Source organism: Halichoerus grypus, chromosome 14 (genome assembly GCF_964656455.1).
Source record: "Halichoerus grypus chromosome 14, mHalGry1.hap1.1, whole genome shotgun sequence".
Taxonomy (NCBI): domain Eukaryota; kingdom Metazoa; phylum Chordata; class Mammalia; order Carnivora; family Phocidae; genus Halichoerus; species Halichoerus grypus.
Genome location: NC_135725.1, coordinates 62,403,988 through 62,423,964, shown reverse-complemented (window position 1 = coordinate 62,423,964; position 19,977 = coordinate 62,403,988). Strand labels below are relative to the sequence as shown.

At 50.6% G+C, this 19,977-nt stretch overlaps 1 protein-coding gene across 2 annotated transcripts in view; it reads left to right on the top strand.

The window, feature by feature from the left end:
• ANKS6 (ankyrin repeat and sterile alpha motif domain containing 6) overlaps positions 1-11,385 on the top strand; it is a 48,637-nt gene extending 37,252 nt beyond the window's left edge. For both annotated transcript variants that reach the window (XR_013443771.1, XM_036074090.2), the window contains one exon: positions 5,495-11,385. Coding sequence is in view for 1 of the 2 variants with exons in the window: in XM_036074090.2 (XP_035929983.2) it covers positions 5,495-5,599 (105 nt within the window). In the remaining variant the exon portion in view is untranslated. The remainder of the gene's footprint in view (positions 1-5,494) is intronic.
• The last annotated feature ends 8,592 nt before the right edge of the window (positions 11,386-19,977 follow it).

Below are 19,977 nucleotides of genomic sequence, written 5' to 3'. Positions count from 1 at the left end.
TATCTTGAGTTTTTACTGTCTGTTCTTTTTCTTCTGTAAGTGACCCGTTGCTAAACACTGCTCACCTGTTCCCTCACCTGTTCCGTGGGCCCGGGCTACCTCACTTTACAGACGGGGAAGCTGAGGCTCAGAGATGGATAGTGAGCCCTGACTCCCAGACCAGCACTGTTTCGGCTCTGCTTGAGATGTGAGGGGCAGGGGAGGGGGGTGAGGCGGGCATGGGGGTTGCTGGAAGTTGCTGGAAGTTGCTGGAAGTGGGCCAGTCTTGGCTGGTAGTAAGGGCTTACCCAGGGAAGTGAAGCCCCTGGGGCATCGATCAACCAGAGCAAGCACTGAAGTCTAGAGCATTGATTTGGTCATGAAAAATAGCCCTTGGATTCTCTGCCGTGTCCCAAGCACTATGTGGGCGCTGAGCTCTGAGGCTACTTTGTACCCAGCACTGCTCTCAGCATGTCACATCTAGTCATTCCTTTAACTTCACAAAAGCCGCTGAGGCCAGGTCCTCCAGTCTATAGGTGGAGGAACTGAGGCACAGGGAGGGTAAGGAGCTTGACTGAGGTCATGCTGTTGGTAAGTGGCAGAGCCAGAGTTGGAGTGCTGACCACTATGCTGCCCTGCTTCAGCGTGAGCCACAAGTGCGTGTAAAGCAGAGCTCCTGACCTCAAGTGGGGGCTGGAAAGGCAAGGTCCTGGAAGACATCCCCAAGGAAGTGGCAGGAGAGCTGGGATCTGAAGAAAGATGGGAACCTTCGGATAGAGGGGTAGAAGAGTGCAGACCAGGCAGAGGGAAGCACATGTGCAAAGGCCCTGTGGTAAGAGGAGGTACAGTGCATTTCAAGAACTCAGGAAGTGCTAGACCTGGGAGCAAAGAGGTGTGGTGTGAGGGGAGGCCAGAGGGGACAGATGAGCCCCCAGGTGGTTGAGGGGACCCAGTCAAGTAAGGGCAAGGGCTCTTGGGAGAGGGGAGGTGAGCGATGGTAGGGGGATTTGACTCAAGGTTTGCAGGACCCTTCCTGCTCCTGGCCTCCAGAGGCCAGATGTGTGAGCCAAGGAGAGAATAGAGGTGGGGGAAGCCAAGCCAGCTGAAGAAGGACAGGAAAGATTCTAGATGTAGGGCCAGGGAGGACCATGGAAGTTGTGGGAGGACAGGCCAGGAGCTGGGTGCCACTAAAAGCCTGGCCCAGGGCTTGGTAGATGGTAGCTGCTAATGCTTCCTGACCCTCCCCTCTGCCCTCAGTGACCATGGCCCTTGTGGCCCAGGATCACAGAAAGAAGGCAGACTGGACTGGCTTGCTAATCTTAGGAAACTTAACTGTCATGATCAGAGTGGATGATGTGACATCTCAAGCCCACTCCAAAGGAAAACATTTTTCTTAATGTTTGCAGAAACCGGGACCTTTTTTCATTTTCTCTCAAATTCATTGCCCCCGTACTCTATTCCTGTAACAGTCTGCATGCTGTGCCAAACAAGGCCCAGTCTAGAGAAGCAGAAGCGTTGACAGCTGTTGGTGGTTCTTAGTTCAGGCTGCATCACGAAGGACCATCTACCGGGTGGCTCGTGGACAAGAGGAATTTTTTCTCACAGCATGGAAGCTGCGAGTCCCAGATCAGGCTTCCGGCATGGTTGAGATCTGTGAGGGTCCTCCTCCAAGGTGCAGACTGCCACCTTCTCATTGTGTCCTCACTTGGCGGAGAGCAGGGAAGCCAGGTCTTTCCTCTCTTCTTATAGGGGCACTGCTGCCATCATGGGAGTCCCACCCTCGTCACCTCACCCAAGCCCCGTCACCTCCCAAAGGCCCCACCATCTCACACCATCCCACTGGGGGTGGGGTTTCAACATATGAATTTGGGTGGTGGAGACACAGTCCTTCTGTAACAGTGGTCTTCCTTGGGGGCACCAGCTGACCAGCTCCCAACCAGGAGACCTGGGTGCTTCCAACCTGCCAGACCGAAGGGACTGCTCTGTCCCACCCATGTCCCTCCCACAGGCAGCATCCACCCTCAAAGTCAGGCAGTTCCACATGGAAATAGGAGCAGAGGGAAGGTCCAGTGGAAGTGAGGACCATGCATCACAGCGTGTCCTAGAGCAAAAGCATGATTGGGAGAAGCTAAATATTACAAAAACAGGTTAATAATCTGCTCCACTACTCTGGAGTTGCCATTGCAGCTAGGTGCTGCTGCTTAGAGTGAAGAAGTTCTCAGGCCGCACGTGGCTGCCAGGAGCCCTTTGGATGGCCTTTGGATGCCCTGGGCCTCAGCTCTTCTGGGCTGGACCCCTCTCACCCTGACTTCAGGGTGTTCTGCCTCCTCCTTGATTGCTACAGGGCACCCACTCCCCCGTGAGCATTCATACTTTTTCTTTTGCAACCCAGCCTCAGCCAAGAGAGTACCCATTGGTGGCTCAAATGCTCTGGATACATTCAAGAACCCAGACCAGGACCCATGAGAGAGGGGAGGCCCAGCTTCCCTTGTCCACCAGTGTCTTCATGGCTGTGGTCCACAGCATGCCGGGGGTTGTGGACCCAATTTAGTGGTTCACTAAAGCAGCATTTTAAAAAACAGAATAGTTGGGGCACCTGGGTGGCTCAGTCGGTTAAGCATCTGCCTTCGGCTCAGGTCATGATCCCAGGGTCCTGGGATCGAGCCCCACATCAGGCTCCCTGCTCTGCGGGGGGCCTGCTTCTCCTTCTCCCCCACTTGTGCTCTCTAGCTCTCTCTCTCTCTCTGTGTCTCAAATAAATAAATAAAAATCTTTAAAAAAGAAAAAAACAGAATAGCATAGAAAATGTCAACACTCTTTGCAGGTAGGAGGGTAAATTTGTTTCAGCTGTATAAATTTACACGTAACAAGGTTGTGATCTATAGTGTATTTCTTGCACAATCAAAAATAGTTTGAACATTTTAGCCTAAAAGGTTTTATGTTTGTTTTGTTTTGTTGATGAATAATAATCAGAAACCTGGCTCTGCCATACAAATACCAGCAAAGCAGTATAGATCCTCAGCCTTACAAGCCAGGGGCCTCTGGCTGAGCCTCCCCCTTCCAGGATTCAAGCTGTGGTGTGTACTCGAGTTCGCTTATTAGTTGATTAGTTTCAAACAGTTTATATGTTGGAGAAGGTCAACCAGAAATTTCACCTACAGTTGGTTCCTAAGCCATTGCTTCTGTAATATTGCCATTTTTGTGTATGATTATCAAAGCAGCGCACATTCATTTTACTAAAATTGCACAGCCGGAAAGGTGAAAAGAGTTTTTAAGGGAATCACGATCCAACCACCCAGAGGCCAGTGCTGTTCACATTTGGGAAGATCACTGCAGTGTTTTGTGCCAAATGTTTTTCTCTGCTGAGATAAATTTGGATCTATAATTTTACATCCTACTTTCTTCATTTAACATTAAATATATGCAGTTACCCATGTCATTAAAAACTCTTTTTAATATAATACATTTGCATGGATGTACTAAAATTACCTTATTTTAAATCCCTACTTGTTGGATATGTGGATATCCAAACTTTCTATGAATAGCACTGCAGTGGGCAACTTTGTGTATAAGGCTTTCTAATTATCTCCTCAGAATAGATGTCTAAAAGTGGAATCGTGGAGTCAAAGAGTCTAAATCAAGGTATATGGCACCTCTTCCTGAATTACTTTCCAGAAAATGCCAGTGAACATCCCCACCAGCTGTGGGCATGTGGCTCCAGTATCCGCACATCCCCTCCAGGACTGAGTACTCTCAGTTTGCTTTTAGATTTTTATGAATTTGGGAGGCCAAAAAGTGTGCCTCATTTTAATTTGTATTTCTTTAACTACTGGATAGACTGAACACTTTTTTCTATGTTTCATGGCCGTTCGCTTTTTCCCTTTTAAGAATCCTCAGGCAGGTCCTTTGAAACTCAGGGGTTCCTAAGGGGCATTTATTGTCGTCCTCTTCAGTCGGCTGTGGACACGGGGAACAATTACGGTTTTCATCGTCTGCCGCTCTTTCCTAAGTAGGAGGCGGAGTGCTGGAACCCTGGCTTGCCCTGACCTCGTCTCTGAGGCAGTTCAGGTTAAGGTAGCATTTAATAGCGACATGGCCATCATCCCTCCTGGTTAGTTTTTTAGCCCTCTGCAGTTTGCACAGTGTCACCCCATTCATTATATCGGGTCGAGCCTCCTCACAGTCCCAGCATGTCCTCCTATCCACCCAGCAGCAAATAGGGTCCTGCCCGGGACACCACCGCCAGGGAGCAGTAGAGTTAGGGACTCACCATCTTCTGACCCCACATCCCTGCCTTGCCCTCTGCCCTGCAGCCTTTAGGTTTGTGTTGCTGGACTCCGGAGGGGGGCGGGGGAGGGCATTTTTCTAGCTTATTTAACTTACTTGGAAGGCTTGGCATACCGGGCAGTCCTACCGTCCGCTCAGGTGTCTAGGGGGCCTTGATGGCAGTAGAGGTCCCTGCTCAGGGCTCATGGAGGGGCCCCCTGGGGTCTGGAGAGTCCACAAAACGAAAGAAGAGAAAATTTGAAGTCTGAACTCACTCAAGTGGACTTTTTTTCTCTTTTTACTCTTAGCAGAGAACAGTCTGCCAGAGATTATTCATTTTTAATCTGCTTTACATGTTGACCACGTTTGTTGGTTTTAAAAAATATGTGTTTAGCCCACACTGCTGTCCTCTGAGGACAGGACCTGTCAGCCTCCTGCTGCCCACACAGGGTCTGATGTCACCAGCAACCGTTTGAGTACTATTATTATCCCCATTTTATAAATAAGGGAACTAAGGCCCAGAGAGATTAAGTGTCTTGCTCGGGGCCACCCAGCTAGTAAATGGCAAGAATGGGATTCGAACTCAGGCTGTTTGCTTCCAGTCTCTGCTCTTAAGCTCTGTGTATCACTGCCTCTCGGCCAGGTATTCAGTGAAGAACATCAGTGAAGATGTTCTCTGGGCGGAAAGAAACATCCACATCCTCCCTCTTTTCCCATCTCAAACCATGTGTGTTAAGGGGTAGGGATGTGGGGGGAGTGCTGCAGGGGTAGAGTGAGACGTGCATGAATCACTGCCAAGAGCAATCTGACATCTTTTGGGCAAGGGGGAGTTAGACAGTTCAAACTCTCCCTGTGTAGCAGAAAGAATTCAGCTCCCACTCAATTCCCTGGAAATCTGAGAGCTAGAAAGACACAAACAGTGAATGGGGAGAAAACCTCCCTCGCAGGCCATGTGACCTGGGCCAAGTCAGTCCTGCTGCCTGGGCTCTGTGTCCTGTCCTTGTCTGGGGGATTGGATCCCTGCATCGCCCTTTTCACCCTTGACATGCTGTGATTATGGGTGCTAGGGGACATTCTGAGTCAGCATGTTTTTATTAAACTCAGTACTCTTTTAATTAGATAATTTATTTTCTCCAAGACACCCATGGGTTTCTCAAGTATGAATTGAACATTATCAACACTATGTCAATTGAAGTAATAGTCAAAAGATTTAATGAGACTTTGTGTCTGTTTTCAATTTCCTCCACAGGGACGCGAGAGACAAATTTTACAGGAAACCATTCACAACTTCCACTCTTCCTTTGAGAGCAGCGCCAGCAACACCAGGGCCCCTGGAAACAATCCCTGTACATGATCCTCCCTCCTGTGGTCACCAGCGTGAACTTTCTGAATCCCAGTGCTGCCCTCACATAGCCACTGCTCCAGCCAGCATCAGCTCTTCCCCATTCCCTCAAACACGCCTCGCTTGGTCACACTGCTGTGCCTTTGTCACGTTCCCTCTGCCCCGAACGCCTGTCTCCCCTTCTCTTCCCTGCTGTCCTAGTTGGTGATGCTGTTGCCGTAAGGAACTCAAACACAGTAGACTTCTCCTCACATGAAGTCCCGTATGGCTGCTTCTGCTTGGTAGGTGGCTTCCCACTGTGATTTGGGGACCCAGTTCTTTTCACCTTGTGGCCCTGTCATCCCCAGGGGCCTCAGCATCTTTGCCTCTGGTTGGCAGAAAGGGGAAAGGGACGGTGGAGAAGGCACAGTCATTCTTAACCACCTTTCTCCTGACTGCTCCTGCTCTAGCCACTCCTGCTCACGTTCCATTGGCCACCAGTAGTCACATGGCCCCACCTGGCTGCAAAGGAGGCTGGGAAATGTAGTCTTTGTTCAGGCGGTGGCTGCCCAGCAGCAAGTCTACACTTAGCCAGGGCAGCACATGTTTTAGAGGAAGCTTAGCCTTCCCTGACACATGTTCCTGTAAAACTTCTAACTTGTTCTTTGTGATCCAAGTCACCGATCCAGTGAAGCCTTTCCTGACTCCCTTACACAGAACTAACTATTCAGCCCCGAGGGTCCCTTACTGCTTGTTTATAACTCTGTTCTAACACTTGGCTGCACCGACAGCATACAACATACAACAGGTGTTCAGGACGTGTATGTTGAACGCGTTTTTCTTTATTGCAACGGCAGCCTTTTCCGTAGGAAAAAAAAAGAGTAGGCCTGCTGTGTGATCTTGGATCCCTTCTCCTTTCTGGCCGTCAGTGTCCTCACCTGTAAGATCCGGGGTCAGGCAGGATGATGCTCTGATAGTCTACGCTGCTCACCCCATGTCACTGTAGGCCTTCCTGCACTTCAAGGGAGAGCCAAAGACCCTAATATATTACATTGTGGAAGGACTTTGGTGCTTAGATTTTCTAGACAAAGAAGCCAAGTGTTTGGAATTTCTTGTACGCCCTGTTAATGCTATGTTCCTCAGAAGGGAATCGGTTCTTACCGTTTTCTGCCATATCCTATTATATTAGCAGAGCTCCGACTTCTAAAATCCAGTAGCTTTTGGAAGTGTTTTCAAGTAAGTAATTTGTTTGACCAACTCTTGCTGCATTTCTGCAATGTGCCGGGGATACAGAGACAAGCTAGAGCCAGTCCCACCCTTGGGGACCTTGATAGGCAGGAGAAGACATGAATGGTTAGTCCCAACCTCGAGAAGCAGCATGGCAGAGTGGTTTGTGCTCTGGACTCTGGCTCAAAGTTCACCTCCAGCCCCGGGGCTGGCCAGCTGCGTGGCCTGGGACAGGTCACTTGGCCTCCTGCTCAGAGCCGAGAGCCACTGTGCAGAAAGCTTTTGGTCTGCACACAGTGCCCAGTAGACAGCAGCCTTCACAGAGTTCTCGTCTTTGCCATGAGCTCCACCAGGCTGCGTGCTGATCTCCCTGGGAGGCGTGGCCTCTCGTGTCCCTCCCCAGCCACGAAAGCCTGCTCCCCCTCCCCTGGCTTCTTGCCTGTTGTGCCAGCCCCTCCATCCTCTCATCCTCCCACCAGCAGCAGCCGACTTGCAGCATGACTGGAGAGAGGTTTCACTTTAGCCATCACCGACAGGCATCTTTATAAATATCCCTCAAAGTCAGGCCTTTAAGGACACGTGGTCATTGAGCACCTACTGCGTGCAGCAGCTTGACCTGTGTCATCCATCCTCCCTGTCACCCTGGAGAACCCTGCACATCTGGGAGACAGACACGGAGTGAAGCTGCATGCCAGTTACCCAGACCAGGGTGGGGGGTGGTGGTGGTGGGCAGAGCTGGCCTAGAACTGGATCAGGCGGGCTTCCAGGCCCATGCCTTTTCCACTGATCCAGGTAGGCTCCTGGAGCTGGAAGCACCGGGTATTCTCACTGTTGTAATGGACTGGTGTCTTCAGGGGTTAGTTCTCAATAGGCTGAGGGTTGTTTGCCCCTGAAATACATTGGCCCCTGAGTTACGTGCTTTGAGGTTTTGTGTGTGCTTCTTCCTGCTGTCCTGTTTTTTTCATAAGCCCTCTATTTGTGCAGCGTCCTGTCAGGTATGTTTGATTGAACATCCGCCACATACAAGAGCTGTGCTGGAGGGGGCACCTTTCCGCAGTGCAAGCTCCCGTGATCTCATCTGATGACCCCACACAGAGCAGGGCTGATTCCCATTTTGCAGATGGGAAAGCTGAAGCTCAGGAGAGATGCCTCTCTTGTCTTTTCCACTGGACTCAAGTGGTTCTAAGGCTTTTTCTCCCAGGCAGTTTGTGTGCTGCTGGATAAGAGATTCCTGGCACCCTTTCTGGGCCATGATCTCCCCCTTCCTGGTGACACCCCCGCCCTGCACATGTATCCCCCGCCTGCCTGTAAGGGGCTGTTCTCCGCCACAGTGTTTCCCTTGCTCAGTGTCCTGAACCAGCATTCCCCAAAGTGTGTGCCTTGGAACACTACTTCCATGGGATGCTAATGGGTTTTTCATAAGGAAAAATCAAGGGAGTGTATATGTGAAAGTGGGGTGAGGCTTTGTGATCAAATAGGTTTGGCAGGCACTGGGTTAAAGCCCAGTTAATATGGTTGTCTTGCTGCAGGACATCTCAGGACCTTCAGCGTGCCTGCGCGTGTTGGGCCTCCTGGAGGGGGCCGTGTAGCAGGCCCCATATGTTTGCCCCCAGAGTGCTTCTTCACGGTGCTCTTGCAAGACAGGTTCCTGGGACACTGTCAGGGAAACCTGCGTTGACTGGGACAGTGGCAGCCACGAGGACTCACAGCCACTGGGAGTAGGGTGAGGGGGCACTCAGGGGCTTCAGCTGGCTCAGGGGTCCTTGGTCCTCCTCTGTCCCTAGCATCTCTTGGCAGAGGTGCCCTGCTTGGCAGTAGGATATCAGGGTAGGGGAGTCCCCTGACTTTTGGGTGATTGGGACCCGGCTCAGAGGACTCTCCATCTTCTGCAGGGGGTCTCCTGCAGGGGAGAGGGCACTGTTTCCCAGCCTTAGTGCCGGATTCCACGCCCCCTCCCCCCCCCGCCCCGCGTGTGCTTTGTGTTCGTGCCACGCCCCCCACGGGCCGGGGGTGCTCCCACCTTCCTTCGGCGCCACACCGTCACATGGAAGCCAGCTAGTTTTGCAAGGAGAATGCTTACTCTTTCATCCTTGCATTCACCAGACAGACATGCACTGAGCATCCAGCCTGTGCATGCCCCTGCTTGTGTTTTGGATCCAGAGATGAAAATATACCCATCTCTGCCCTCAAGGAGCCCACAGTGTCTTAAAGAGACAAGCATGTAAATAAAGCATTGCGGTGCCGTGTGAGGAGGCTTGTAATGAAGGTGTGTGCTGGGTCCCTGGCTCCGAGCATGTCATCTGTGACGGCTAAGGTTTGGCCCTGTAGGAGAGGGCTGGCAGATAAGCCAACGGGCCCCCAGAAGGGGACAGCCTGTGTGAAGTTAGTCCGCATATAACATTTGTGGACTACATATGGCTGGGGTTAAGTTAGCTACCTGTTTTTCTGATTTGGGTTGGGTTTTTGTTGTTTTTTTGATTTGGGTTCTTTTCTTTAAAATGCATAGAAGCAGTCTGTCTCCCAGGAAAGAGCACTGAATCTAGAGTCAACCCTAGCACTGGGTTTTGGCTCAGCCACTTACTGGGTAACAGCAGGCTTATTTCTTCTTGAATCTCAGTTTTCCCTTTTGGTTAGAAGGGGCCAGTGCTCCCCACGGTGCTGAAGATCAGATGCAAGTGAGAAAGCCCTTTCCACACCATGTGGAGCCGTGCAGACTTGAGAAATCTCCACTATGGTTGCATATTTGAAATCAGTCTCAATCTTCTTTCCTATCTCCCCATCCTCCCCCCCGCCCCCACCTCCCACTTGCCCAGACATAGCCATAGCTGGGGTGGGGAGCAGGGAGTAAGGCCAGAAGAAGGGGCCTCCTGCCAGAGGGAGCAGCAGCTTCGATGGCTCTGCTGGCGTCAGAGCCCAAGGATGCAAGGATTGACAGGGGGTCCCCACGCTCCAGCGGTCCTGACTCTGGGTGTTTGTGTCTTTGGGATTCCCAGCAAGGTGGACAGAAAGAAGCAGGAAGGCTTTCCAGCCAAATTGCAGGAGCGGATCCAGCAAACAAAGAGGAGGCAGGAAACCCTTCCAGTTTTCTCCTACCTTGGAGCTGCCCAAGGACATAGCCATGCGGGCCAGGATCGGACTAGGCAGCTGTGGGCACCTACGCTGACCCGTCCACCAAGAACACCTCCCAAAGCTCGGGACCCTTCTTGGGAAGATTTTGCAGCACAGCCTGAAGGGGTTGTGAAGCATCATCCGTGCCCATCTGCCCTTGTCTATTTCAAGCAAGATAATCATGTCTTTTTAACTAATAGATCCTGTTCAACATGTAAGGACACCTGATGTTTTTCCCTGATAAAGTCAATACCAAATTCTGTAGGACAGGCTGGAGAATGAATCTCCTCCCCAGGAGGTGGGAGGTGAATCACCTCCTCTGGGTGGGTTCCCCTTAAATATTTCTGGAGGGCTTGCCAGATTCCCCGCTGGCCTCAGGGGGCCCCTGTTCCTCTGTAACATGCTGTCTAAGAGGGGATTAGACCCTGCCTGAAATTTCAGCCCCTCGTCTAAGAAGCCAGTCTCTATAGACAGTGATTCACCAAAGCTTAGGGTGACAGAAGAGGAATCAAACAAAATCACTGGTAGTGGGATAGAGCAGAAAGCCCAGTTCATCTGTCTCCAGTTCCTTCTAAGGCAGAGACCACCCAGGACTCCCTCCTCAGGGCCCTGCCCAGTGGCGTGAGCCAACCCCACCAGGTTCCCAGTTCCTGTCGGAGCCAGCTCCCTAGGGCTAAGGGACAAAGGGCATGGCCGTCTCTTCAGGGAGACCCTGTCTCCACCCTCCAGGTGGCTGGGGTGGAGTTTAGCCTTACCTTAAGTCCTCAGCAACGCCACGGTAGGCTTTGATAAGAGACCAGGCTGCCATTTTGTTTCAGCCCTCCAGAGTGGGTTCCCATGTTCTTCACCCATCAAATATTACTTTTATTATTATTTTAGTGTTATTTCCATGCAGGGACTTGATTCTTTAAAGGACTTTTGTTTGCCAAATGTATATTAAATACCAGTGAATTTGTCTTCCCACTTTGATTTTGCTCATCGAAGGCATAAATGCTGCTCAGATTTCTTCCAGTGATAACCATTACAGAGCAGGTGCCCGCGGCGTGCTGGCGTGGCTGTAAGCTGCCTTGCCTCCTTCACGTGTGCCCCCTCAGGCAGCTTTCTAATTCCCTTCCTACCAGTTCAGTGACTGTGGCACACAGATTTTGTTTTTTTCATCCTAAGTGTCCTCTTTCACCCCTATCACCTATTTCATCCAATCCCCCCCCCCCCCCCGCCCCTCCAGTAACCACCAGTTCTCTATAGTTCGAGTCTGTTTCCTGGTCTCTTTCTCTTTTTCTTTGTTCCTTTGTTTTGTGGCACACAGATATTAACCTCACCGAGGTCCCCCAGTTAACAAGGGACAGTGGGTTTGAATGCAGGTCTCACCTCTCACTCTTAGGAGGAGCCACATTTTCTCCAGGACGTCTGTCTGCCTTCCGACACAGAAACATTAAATTGGTATAAGCCCAGCCAACAACAAAAATAAAACCTGTTAGTCTGTATGGCTTGTTCACAATTTTTTTTTTTTTTTTTTGGCAGGCTAGTTGGGGGGATGTGTGTGCTCATGAAACACTATAAATAGCTGGGAGATTCTCTTTGTTCTAAGAATTCTTACAAGTCAGGGGACGGCCTCATCTCCACCTATTCTGCTATCAGTGCCTCGTGGGGGCGCGCTTGGAGCTGCAGATCATACACACAGGAAGCGGAAGGTGGCGTGGGTTCCAGTCCTGAAGCAGCTGGAAGGAGGCCAAGGTCTGTGGGGCCCCAGAGGGTGGAGCAAAGATGCTGGGGAGACCACGGGAGTAGAGCCAGCTTTCCGTGAGGAAGAACGTTCCAGGAAGCAGAGCTACCTGGGAGGGGGAGCATTCCCCAGAAGGGCCCCCAGAGGCTGGGCGAGCCCGTAGCAGGGCAGCTGCAGAGGGGGATTCACACTTTGAGGATCTTACCCAGCAGTTGGTTCCCCAATGACCCAAAGGTGGAGATGACGTGAGAAAAACAAGAAGGCAATGAGTTTACCTGGCGATATATGCATTTTGTAGGATCGGCCTTGATGTCCCTCCTACTCAGCGAGAGGGGGTGGTGGTGATGGTAGTCTTAGTTTTACTGATGTGTCAATCTAAAAGTCTGAGAAAAACTATGTTAGGTCACTTTTGAGGTCCCTTCCTGCCCTGTGATTCTATGAAAATCTATGAAAAGAGGACGGAGTGGCTCATCAATAAGTTAAATATAGAATTACCATGTAACACAGCAATTCCACTCCTAAGTATATACCCCAAAGAATTGAAAGTAGGTATTCAAAAAACAAAACAAAACAAAACTTGTATGCAAATATTCAGAGCACCTTTCACAGTAGCCAAAAGGTGGAAACATCCAGACGGCCCTCAGCAGATACAGGGATAAACAAAATGTGCTATAGCCACTCAATGGAATATTATTCGGCCATAAAAAGGAACGGAATGCTGCCAAGTGCCGCCGCATAGACTAGCCTTGAGAACACTATGCTGAGTGAGAGAAGCCAGGCAACAGACTCCATATTATGTGATTCCATTCATGTGAAACGTCCAGAATAGGCAAAGAGCTAGAGAGAGCCAGAGTTTGGGGGGCTGAGGAAATGGGGAGTGACTGCTCACTGGGGAGGGGGTTTCTTTTTGGGGTGATGAAAAAGTTCTAGAACTAAATAATGATATGGTTGTAAATCATGGATGTACTTAATGCCAAGAAATTGTGCACTTTAAAATGGTTAAAGGAGTAAGTTTTAGGTGATACACATTTTATCATGAGTTTTCAAAAAGAAGGAAGAAGAGGGGAGCTCATCAGCTGGCTGTCCCTCCCTCCTCCTCCTGTCAGTCTGCTCATCTGGACCTTTTCATCAAGGTGAAAGATCATAAGCACCCTAGGGTCTTCCTCTCTTCTCTCTCCCACCCCACACTCATGTACACACACCTCTCTGTCCCCTTCGTCAGAGGGTCGTGAAGGATGGAGGGTCTCAAGCCAGCGTCTCTGGGGCCTGGCATAGAAAACCCTCATGTGTGAGCGGGGCTGTCCTTGTCCTGGCTCTGGGAAGGCAAGTCCCCTTGGAAGGCGGGAACTTTCTCTAGGTGCCAGGTAACCTCACTCGCCCCAGGCCACTTTCCCTTTCTCTGGCTCTCATTGCTTTTCCCCAAGGGCCTCGGAGCTCCTCCGCTTCACTTGTTCACAGCTCTTTCAGTTGAATAATTGTCTCCACTTCCATCACAATCAGAAACACTCCGTTTGAGTCACAGATGAGTGTTTTCAGAAGCCCTTCTGTGTTGGCATGGACACCCGTTGGATGAAGGACTTCTTCAGCTGTTGAGTCGATGCCTCCGAGGGGCCCAGCCCCATCAACTCCCACTTAGCCCACCGCGGCAGCCACCAGCCTGCACCCCTGCCTCCCTCTGCCCAGTCCCACTTGCCCCCATCCTGCCACGAGGGTCCCTCCCAAGACAGCTCCAAACCACATGCTACGGGCTAATGTCCACTTGGAGTCTGCTCCTGGGTCACCCAGCCTGTGAGCAGGGTTTATAAATGGGGAGGCTGTGTGTGTGTATAGAGGGGAACCTCAGCCATAAAGAAGAATCTAGAACTGGAGGCCATATACCCATGTCGCTGCGGCTTCTGTAGGTTGGCTTCATCAGTGAGGTGACCTCAGGGCAAATTGATTTTACTAACTCCTCACCAGGGACTGTGGTCAAGAGTCTGTGTCAGGACCCTCCGAGAGAATGCCCACCAAGCCACCTGGAGCCCCAGGCTGGCCAAGAGGCCTGTGGGTGCTGGCAGCCTTCCTCAGGTAAGCAAAGCTCTGTTTCCTCGTTGTTGGAATGAGGGCTGACACACTCCTTCACCACGTCTCAGGCCCTGGTGATGCACCAAGGGAACAAAGCAAAGTCCCTGCCTTCGTGGAGCTTATGATCCCCGGGGGGTGGTGAAAATCCTGGCTCACAGGGCAGGGTGAGGATTAACTGAGAGAATCCAAGTCAAGAGCTCAGCACAGCGCCTGGCACAGGGCGAGTGCTCATGGGGCATCCGCCACTTTTAATCGTTCATTTCTCTCCCCGTTCCTTGGGGGTCAGGGCCAAAGGAGCTCTGCACCAGCCACAGTACAGGGGACGTTGCGCTCTGCCACGTTAATGACCGCCGAGCTGCTAGCTATCAGAGAAGCTGGGCTATGGACCTGCAGCAAGGGCCTGGGATGCACCCAGCCAGACGAATTGCAAGAATGAATGGAAAATATTTGTTTATTGCAAAGCAATGAACTTAACACACATAGTTCAGTTTACAATCTGCAGTTGTTTAGGAAGAACACAGAACAAAGCATTGGGCCAAAAAGCCCAAGGTGCAGCCTGTGTTCTTTAGACCTGTGTAATAGCTCTATTTGATCCACATTCTGTCACCCACTTGTACGTGGATCACCCAGCCTTCCTGGGTCACGTCGACTTTTTTTATTTAAAAAGTTTATCTTTATTTTTAAAGAAATGCACAGGTCATTATCAATGAGAATATTTTGATGTGTAAGATGTAACACATTTACATTTTTCCACCCCCTCTTGAGAGCCCCGAGATCAGGTGTAGCTTTCACCAGAGCCCCATGGGGGTTCCAGGATACAGAGCCCAGGACTGGGGGCCCAGGGAGCCCTTCTCCTTGATGGATATCTCCCAACTGAGAAAACCCTCCAAATGGGCTCCTGCTGATACTCTCGGTGAGCTCTCCAAGCTTCCTGAGTTTTTGACAGCTTATAACTGGAGAACTATGGGCACGGCTCTCTGCGTGATGGATTGGTAGTAACACTTGCATGTTATTGTCTTAGAAGCCACAGCCTTGCTACTCAAAGTGGTGTGAGAGAGGGTGCTCTCCTGTACCCTTCCGCGCATTAACCTCATCATGCGTAACATCCCTCTGAACACCGTGATGCCAGGGACAACAAGCAAAGTGACCCACCCAAGGTCACATGCTGGTTAGAGTAGAACTAAGTGGGCTTTCAGCGGGCTTCTCGGGCCCACTGAAATCCAGTAAGCACTCGTTCTTTGACACACACGCTAATTTAATCCTCTCGCCATCCACAGGTACCATTATAATTACCCATCTCATAGATGAAGAAAACGAGGCACAGAGAAGTCAAGTAACTTGTTAAGGGATGCCACACCTTGAGCCCCAATATAGGTATGGAATTGACCACTTAGAAGCCAGAGCAAGTAAATGGTCTGCAGGGCAGGGCATTCATATTTATCCTTCTGTAGCTGACCCCACATGAGGTTCAAAGTCATAAAACCTGGGTTTGAGTCCGGCTGACACTACTTCGGGCTGAGAGGGCAGATCAGCTCATCTCTGAGGCCTTGGTTTTCCCGTCTGTGAAATGGAGAGAACAGCAAACTCTGTCTGGCGAGGCTGCGGTGGGGAGTAAGTGAGATAATAAATACTGGAGTGTGTTGTAAACTGTAAAGTGCTGTGCACATGCTACTTAGTGGCTTTATTCTCCAGGGACCCTGGCACAATGGTGGAAGAGGAAGAAGCTTGGAGACCAGGGAAGTTGCAGTAGGTGGAACTTCAGGGTTGTCATGGAAACCAAAGCTCTGAGGCTGATCAAGGCAGGAAATACCATCTGGTTTTAAACACCAAAAAGCCTCGACTCACACTGGACTTATTTCTGTAAACAGCAGAATTAACATCATCCTGTAGCAGTAATGTCAGCCCAGAGCAATCTAGAGATTGTCTTCCTGCTGATTTCCCTGGTCAGATCCAGACAAAGCACCTGAGGTACTCCTTATCCATTAGCTGTCACTTCCAAAAAAAAAAAATGCGGACAAGTCACTTAGTAAATGTGAGCTTAAGTGGAAAGAAAACATGCTGGGAGACCCTTTCCCATCCCTCCTAGGCTTTGCAAGCCCGGAGGGAAGGCTGGAGGTGGTGTCCAGGGACAGAGACGGGAGGGCCCGGAACGCCAGGCAGAGCTGACACTGGAAGAGTGCTTAGAGAGCATCTCACCTTTCCTCCAAATTATGAGAGAGAAAACAGGCCCAGAATGGGATGGCGCCTGCTCAAGTTCACACAGCAAATCGGTGACAAAACTGGCATTTGGATCTAAGCCTCCCAACTCTCAAGTCCCCTTCTTTCCTCTCCGGGGATCTCTGCTCCTTTGGTATCTGCTCCAGCATTGTCACGTTGCTCTCCGGGAAACATGAGACTTGGGATTTCTCTGGTTCCCCACGGGCTCTGCAAGATGAAAAGCAGAACGTTTCTTGAGTCCTGCACCTCCCAGGGATTCGACTCAGGAAGCCATCATTTCTTTGTTGTTTTCTTAGGAGCAACAAGGTTTCTGCAAACCACATGAGCCCAAATGAATCAGGATGCAATTTTAAAAACAAGAGGGTGATGCCTTTGAGTTTTCAAACTCTAGAGGAAAATCCCGCTTTCATGGGGGATTTCAGCTCCAGATTCAGCAGAGGTTTTCCAGGGATGAACACTTTTCTCACAGGGGCCACTAGGAATCATTTGAGGTGAGAGCTCTGCTGGGAATGTAGGCCCCGGGTGGCTGCTGTGCAGACGGCGCTGGGGTCTTGCCCTCTCTGAGCCTGTTTTCCTAGGTGCACCGTGAGGCAGGTTCCACGTGACCGCCTCTGACGTTCCTCCCCGTTCTGATATTCCATGACTTGCTAATCGTTTTTTAAGAAAGGAAAGAAGACCTATTGCTCCTAGAGTCACCCTGATACTTTGTTCCACAGCTGACATGTACCCGAGTGGAGAGACATCAGCACTGGCCCTTCAGCTCCTTGCTGGCTGGGTCCTGGGAATTTCCTATGAATGGGGCTTGGCTGGCAATACTCTCTCTCCAGCCTCAGGGAGAGCATGCATCTGAGGCCACTGTCCCGTCGTGGCCCCCAGGACCCTTAGCCGAAGCTGGCACCCAGGGGTGGCACCCAGGGGTAGCAATGACAGTGCATGCCCATGGCTGTGTTTACCCCAAGTCACCCCAGCCCACCCTCAGACTCCCAAGTCCTGCCCTCAAGCTCCTCTATCCTGTGTCCACCCTCCAGGTTCGGGACAACATCATTTCCTGGCGGTGGAGTCGGGGCTGGGGAGTGGGGACATCTCCTGGCCCCACAGGCCTAAGGGGAAGGCTCACTCCTGGGGATGGCCCTGGTTATTTCTGGATCCCGTTGTATGAATGTGCCCTCCTCGGGGCTGTCACTCACCTTCTGTCCCTTGGGGTAGCCGAGGTTCTCCCACCCCTTTTCCACTTGTTCAGAGCTGTAGGAACCACCTCATTGTCATCTCAGGGGAGCCCCTGAGCCTCAGCAGCTGGGTTTGGGGAGCCCTGGGGCTGCCTGAGCTGGGGGAAGGGAGGGAAGCCCTGGGCAGCAGCCTCTGTAATTTGGTTCCCAGGCAGGAAAATGAGGACTGTGGTGCTTTCATATTTCCCAGGAGTTACTTTTTGCTCTGAAAAGAACTTGAGAAATACCTAATAGAAGAGCTAAAGCTCCCACCCCAAATGTTTGATAGGGGAACTTGGATACAAGGCTTGTCTCGGACGGCTGCAAGAGGGGTGGATCTCGGTATACAGAGGCCTTAGCTGGGTTTAGTCATGTATACATCCAGATGGTCTTAACGCCGCCTTACTATCCCAAGGCTATGTCCTTGGAGCAGATCTCTGGGAGCGGGGAAGGCAAGCGGAACCTGCATTCTGAGGACAGGGGAGGGATGTGGAGCCTCTAGTGCTGGGGTGCAGCTCCCAGGTCAACCAGAAGTCACGTCCCCTTGGTGACCCCCTCCAACAGTTTCTATTCTAAGGGCAGGGGCATAGCAATCCTAGATGTTTTGAGCCTGGGAACTCTCTAAACCTCGGAATCTCTCAGCCTTCTCATCTGTAAGATGGCGATAATAAATTTCTCTTCTTATGATGGCTATGAAAATTAAATGAGAAAAAGAAACCTTAGTGCTTAGCACACAGTAGGTGTTTTAAACATCTGTAAAAAATTGTGGGGCGCCTGGGTGGCTCAGTCGGTTAAGCATCTGCCTTCGGCTCAGGTCATGATCTCAGGGTCCTGGAATCAAAGCCCCACGTCGGACTCCCTGCTCAGTGGGGAGTCTGCTTCTCCCTCTCCCTCTGCCCCTCTGCCCTCTCCCCACTCATGCTCTCTCTCTCTCTCACAAATAAATAAATAAAATCTCAAAAAAAATCTATAAAAATTGCAAACACTTCATTTCCACTCTCTGAAGCTTCTTTGGAAAGGTTTCCATGGTAAATCTCACTTTCCAGAAACTGAGCTCAAAGCAGTGGGGTGACTTGTGGGAAATCCCAGATCAGCCACATGTTGGAGTGGGGTCTGTCTGACGTGTGTCCAAATCTCCTTCTGTCTCGCCACAACTATGAATGTATGACTTTCTGAACACTTTAAAGAAATTAGGGAAATGAAAATGAACTTGAGATATGTCTATTTCCTTGAGATATGACACCTGAGAAAAGTGAGAACTGAAAAATGCCAACTTTCAACTTTGTATTTACTTCCTTTCCTTACAGTTTCCTGAGAGGGGCCCAGTTTGGAAACCGATTTTGTTGCACGCATCTTTCCTTCATATTCTGCCTTGCTATTTGCAACTGTGGTGTTGTTTGTGAAGACAATGTCTAGTATGTTTTCTGGGAAGTTGACACCCAGAAAACAAAGCCTTCTTTAGTGATGAATACTCAGCCTGGGTACAGAGCAGAGAACATCTCCCTGAGGCAACAGCTCAAAACTGGGCCACAGAGAGAGAACCTGGAGAAAAAACCAAGTTTCTTCCCCTCTCTCTGCATTTGTACATTTAGAGAATTACAGCACAGCAAACTGGGGTGGGGGGGCACGACCTGCCCAAGGTGACAGCACTGGTAAATTGTGGATTTGACTACATCAAAATTAAAGATTTATTTATTATTATTTTTTTTTTTTTTTTTACAGATTTTAATTATTTATTTGTCAGAGAGAGAGAGTACAAGCAGGGGGAATGGCAGGCAGAAGGAGAAGCAGGCTCCCCGCTGAGCAAGGAGCCCGATGCAGGACTCGATCCCAGGACCCTGGGATCATGACCTGAGCAGAAGGCAGGCGCTTAACCAGCTGAACCACCCAGGCGCCCCTCAAGATTTCTTTTTAGATGAAGGTCACAAAGTTAACAGATAGGGAGGAGATGTTTTCAATGCCTAAATCTGATAAGGGATTCCTAAGGGGTTAATAGCTAGATTATACAAGAACTATTTGCAAACCGGGAACAGGCCATTTCACATAAGTAGAAACTAGTTTAAGTATATGCAGAGATGCTCAACCTCACCAGTCATTGAGGAAAATGCAAATTGCAACAGCAAGATTCCATTTCATACCCATCCATTTAAAAAATTCAAAGGTTGGATAACGCTAAGTGCTGTGAAGGATGCGGGCCGTGGAAACATCTGGAGAGCAGTCTGGCAGATTTTCGTGACGTCGGGTCTGTCCCTGCTGCAGAGCCAGCCCCGGGCTGTGTGTCCCTGAGGTGCATGTCTCTTGTCCTCTCCTGCTAGGCTCTGTATTGTGGGGGCCTGGTCCCTTCAGGGTGCGTTTCCCAGGTTCCCGTCAGCTGACTTGCTGTGGGAGGCACTGACAGGAAGTTGGAGGATGGAAAGAAGGGAGAAGCCAGGGCATCTCTCTTCCTCCTCTTGACCTCAGGTGGCATCTGCAAGGGGCAGCTGTGCCTCCTCCAAGGGGCCAGGACACGTGAGTGATGACTCCAGCTTTGCCAGGTAAGCCCACCTCTCTCTGACGCGCCGGTAGCACTTTCCTGCTGTTGCTAACTTCTGAGTGCCCCACTGCCTCCCCCCCCCCACATAGCTTCTCAGCCCTTTCATTCCCCGAGTAACCAGTTCCCCGCATGCAAGTCCCCGTGTCATACACACTCAAGCAGTTTCTGTTTCCTCGTTAGTCTGATTCCCATCCCTAGAATCCAGGCAGGCCCAAATCCTAGGTGTGCAGCTTAGAGTGACTCTCCTGCAGGTGCACAAGGACAGATGTCCAAGAACGTCTACAGTGTGTTGGGAAAATGGAAGGGCCGGGGGGGGGGCATGGCCACCCATAGC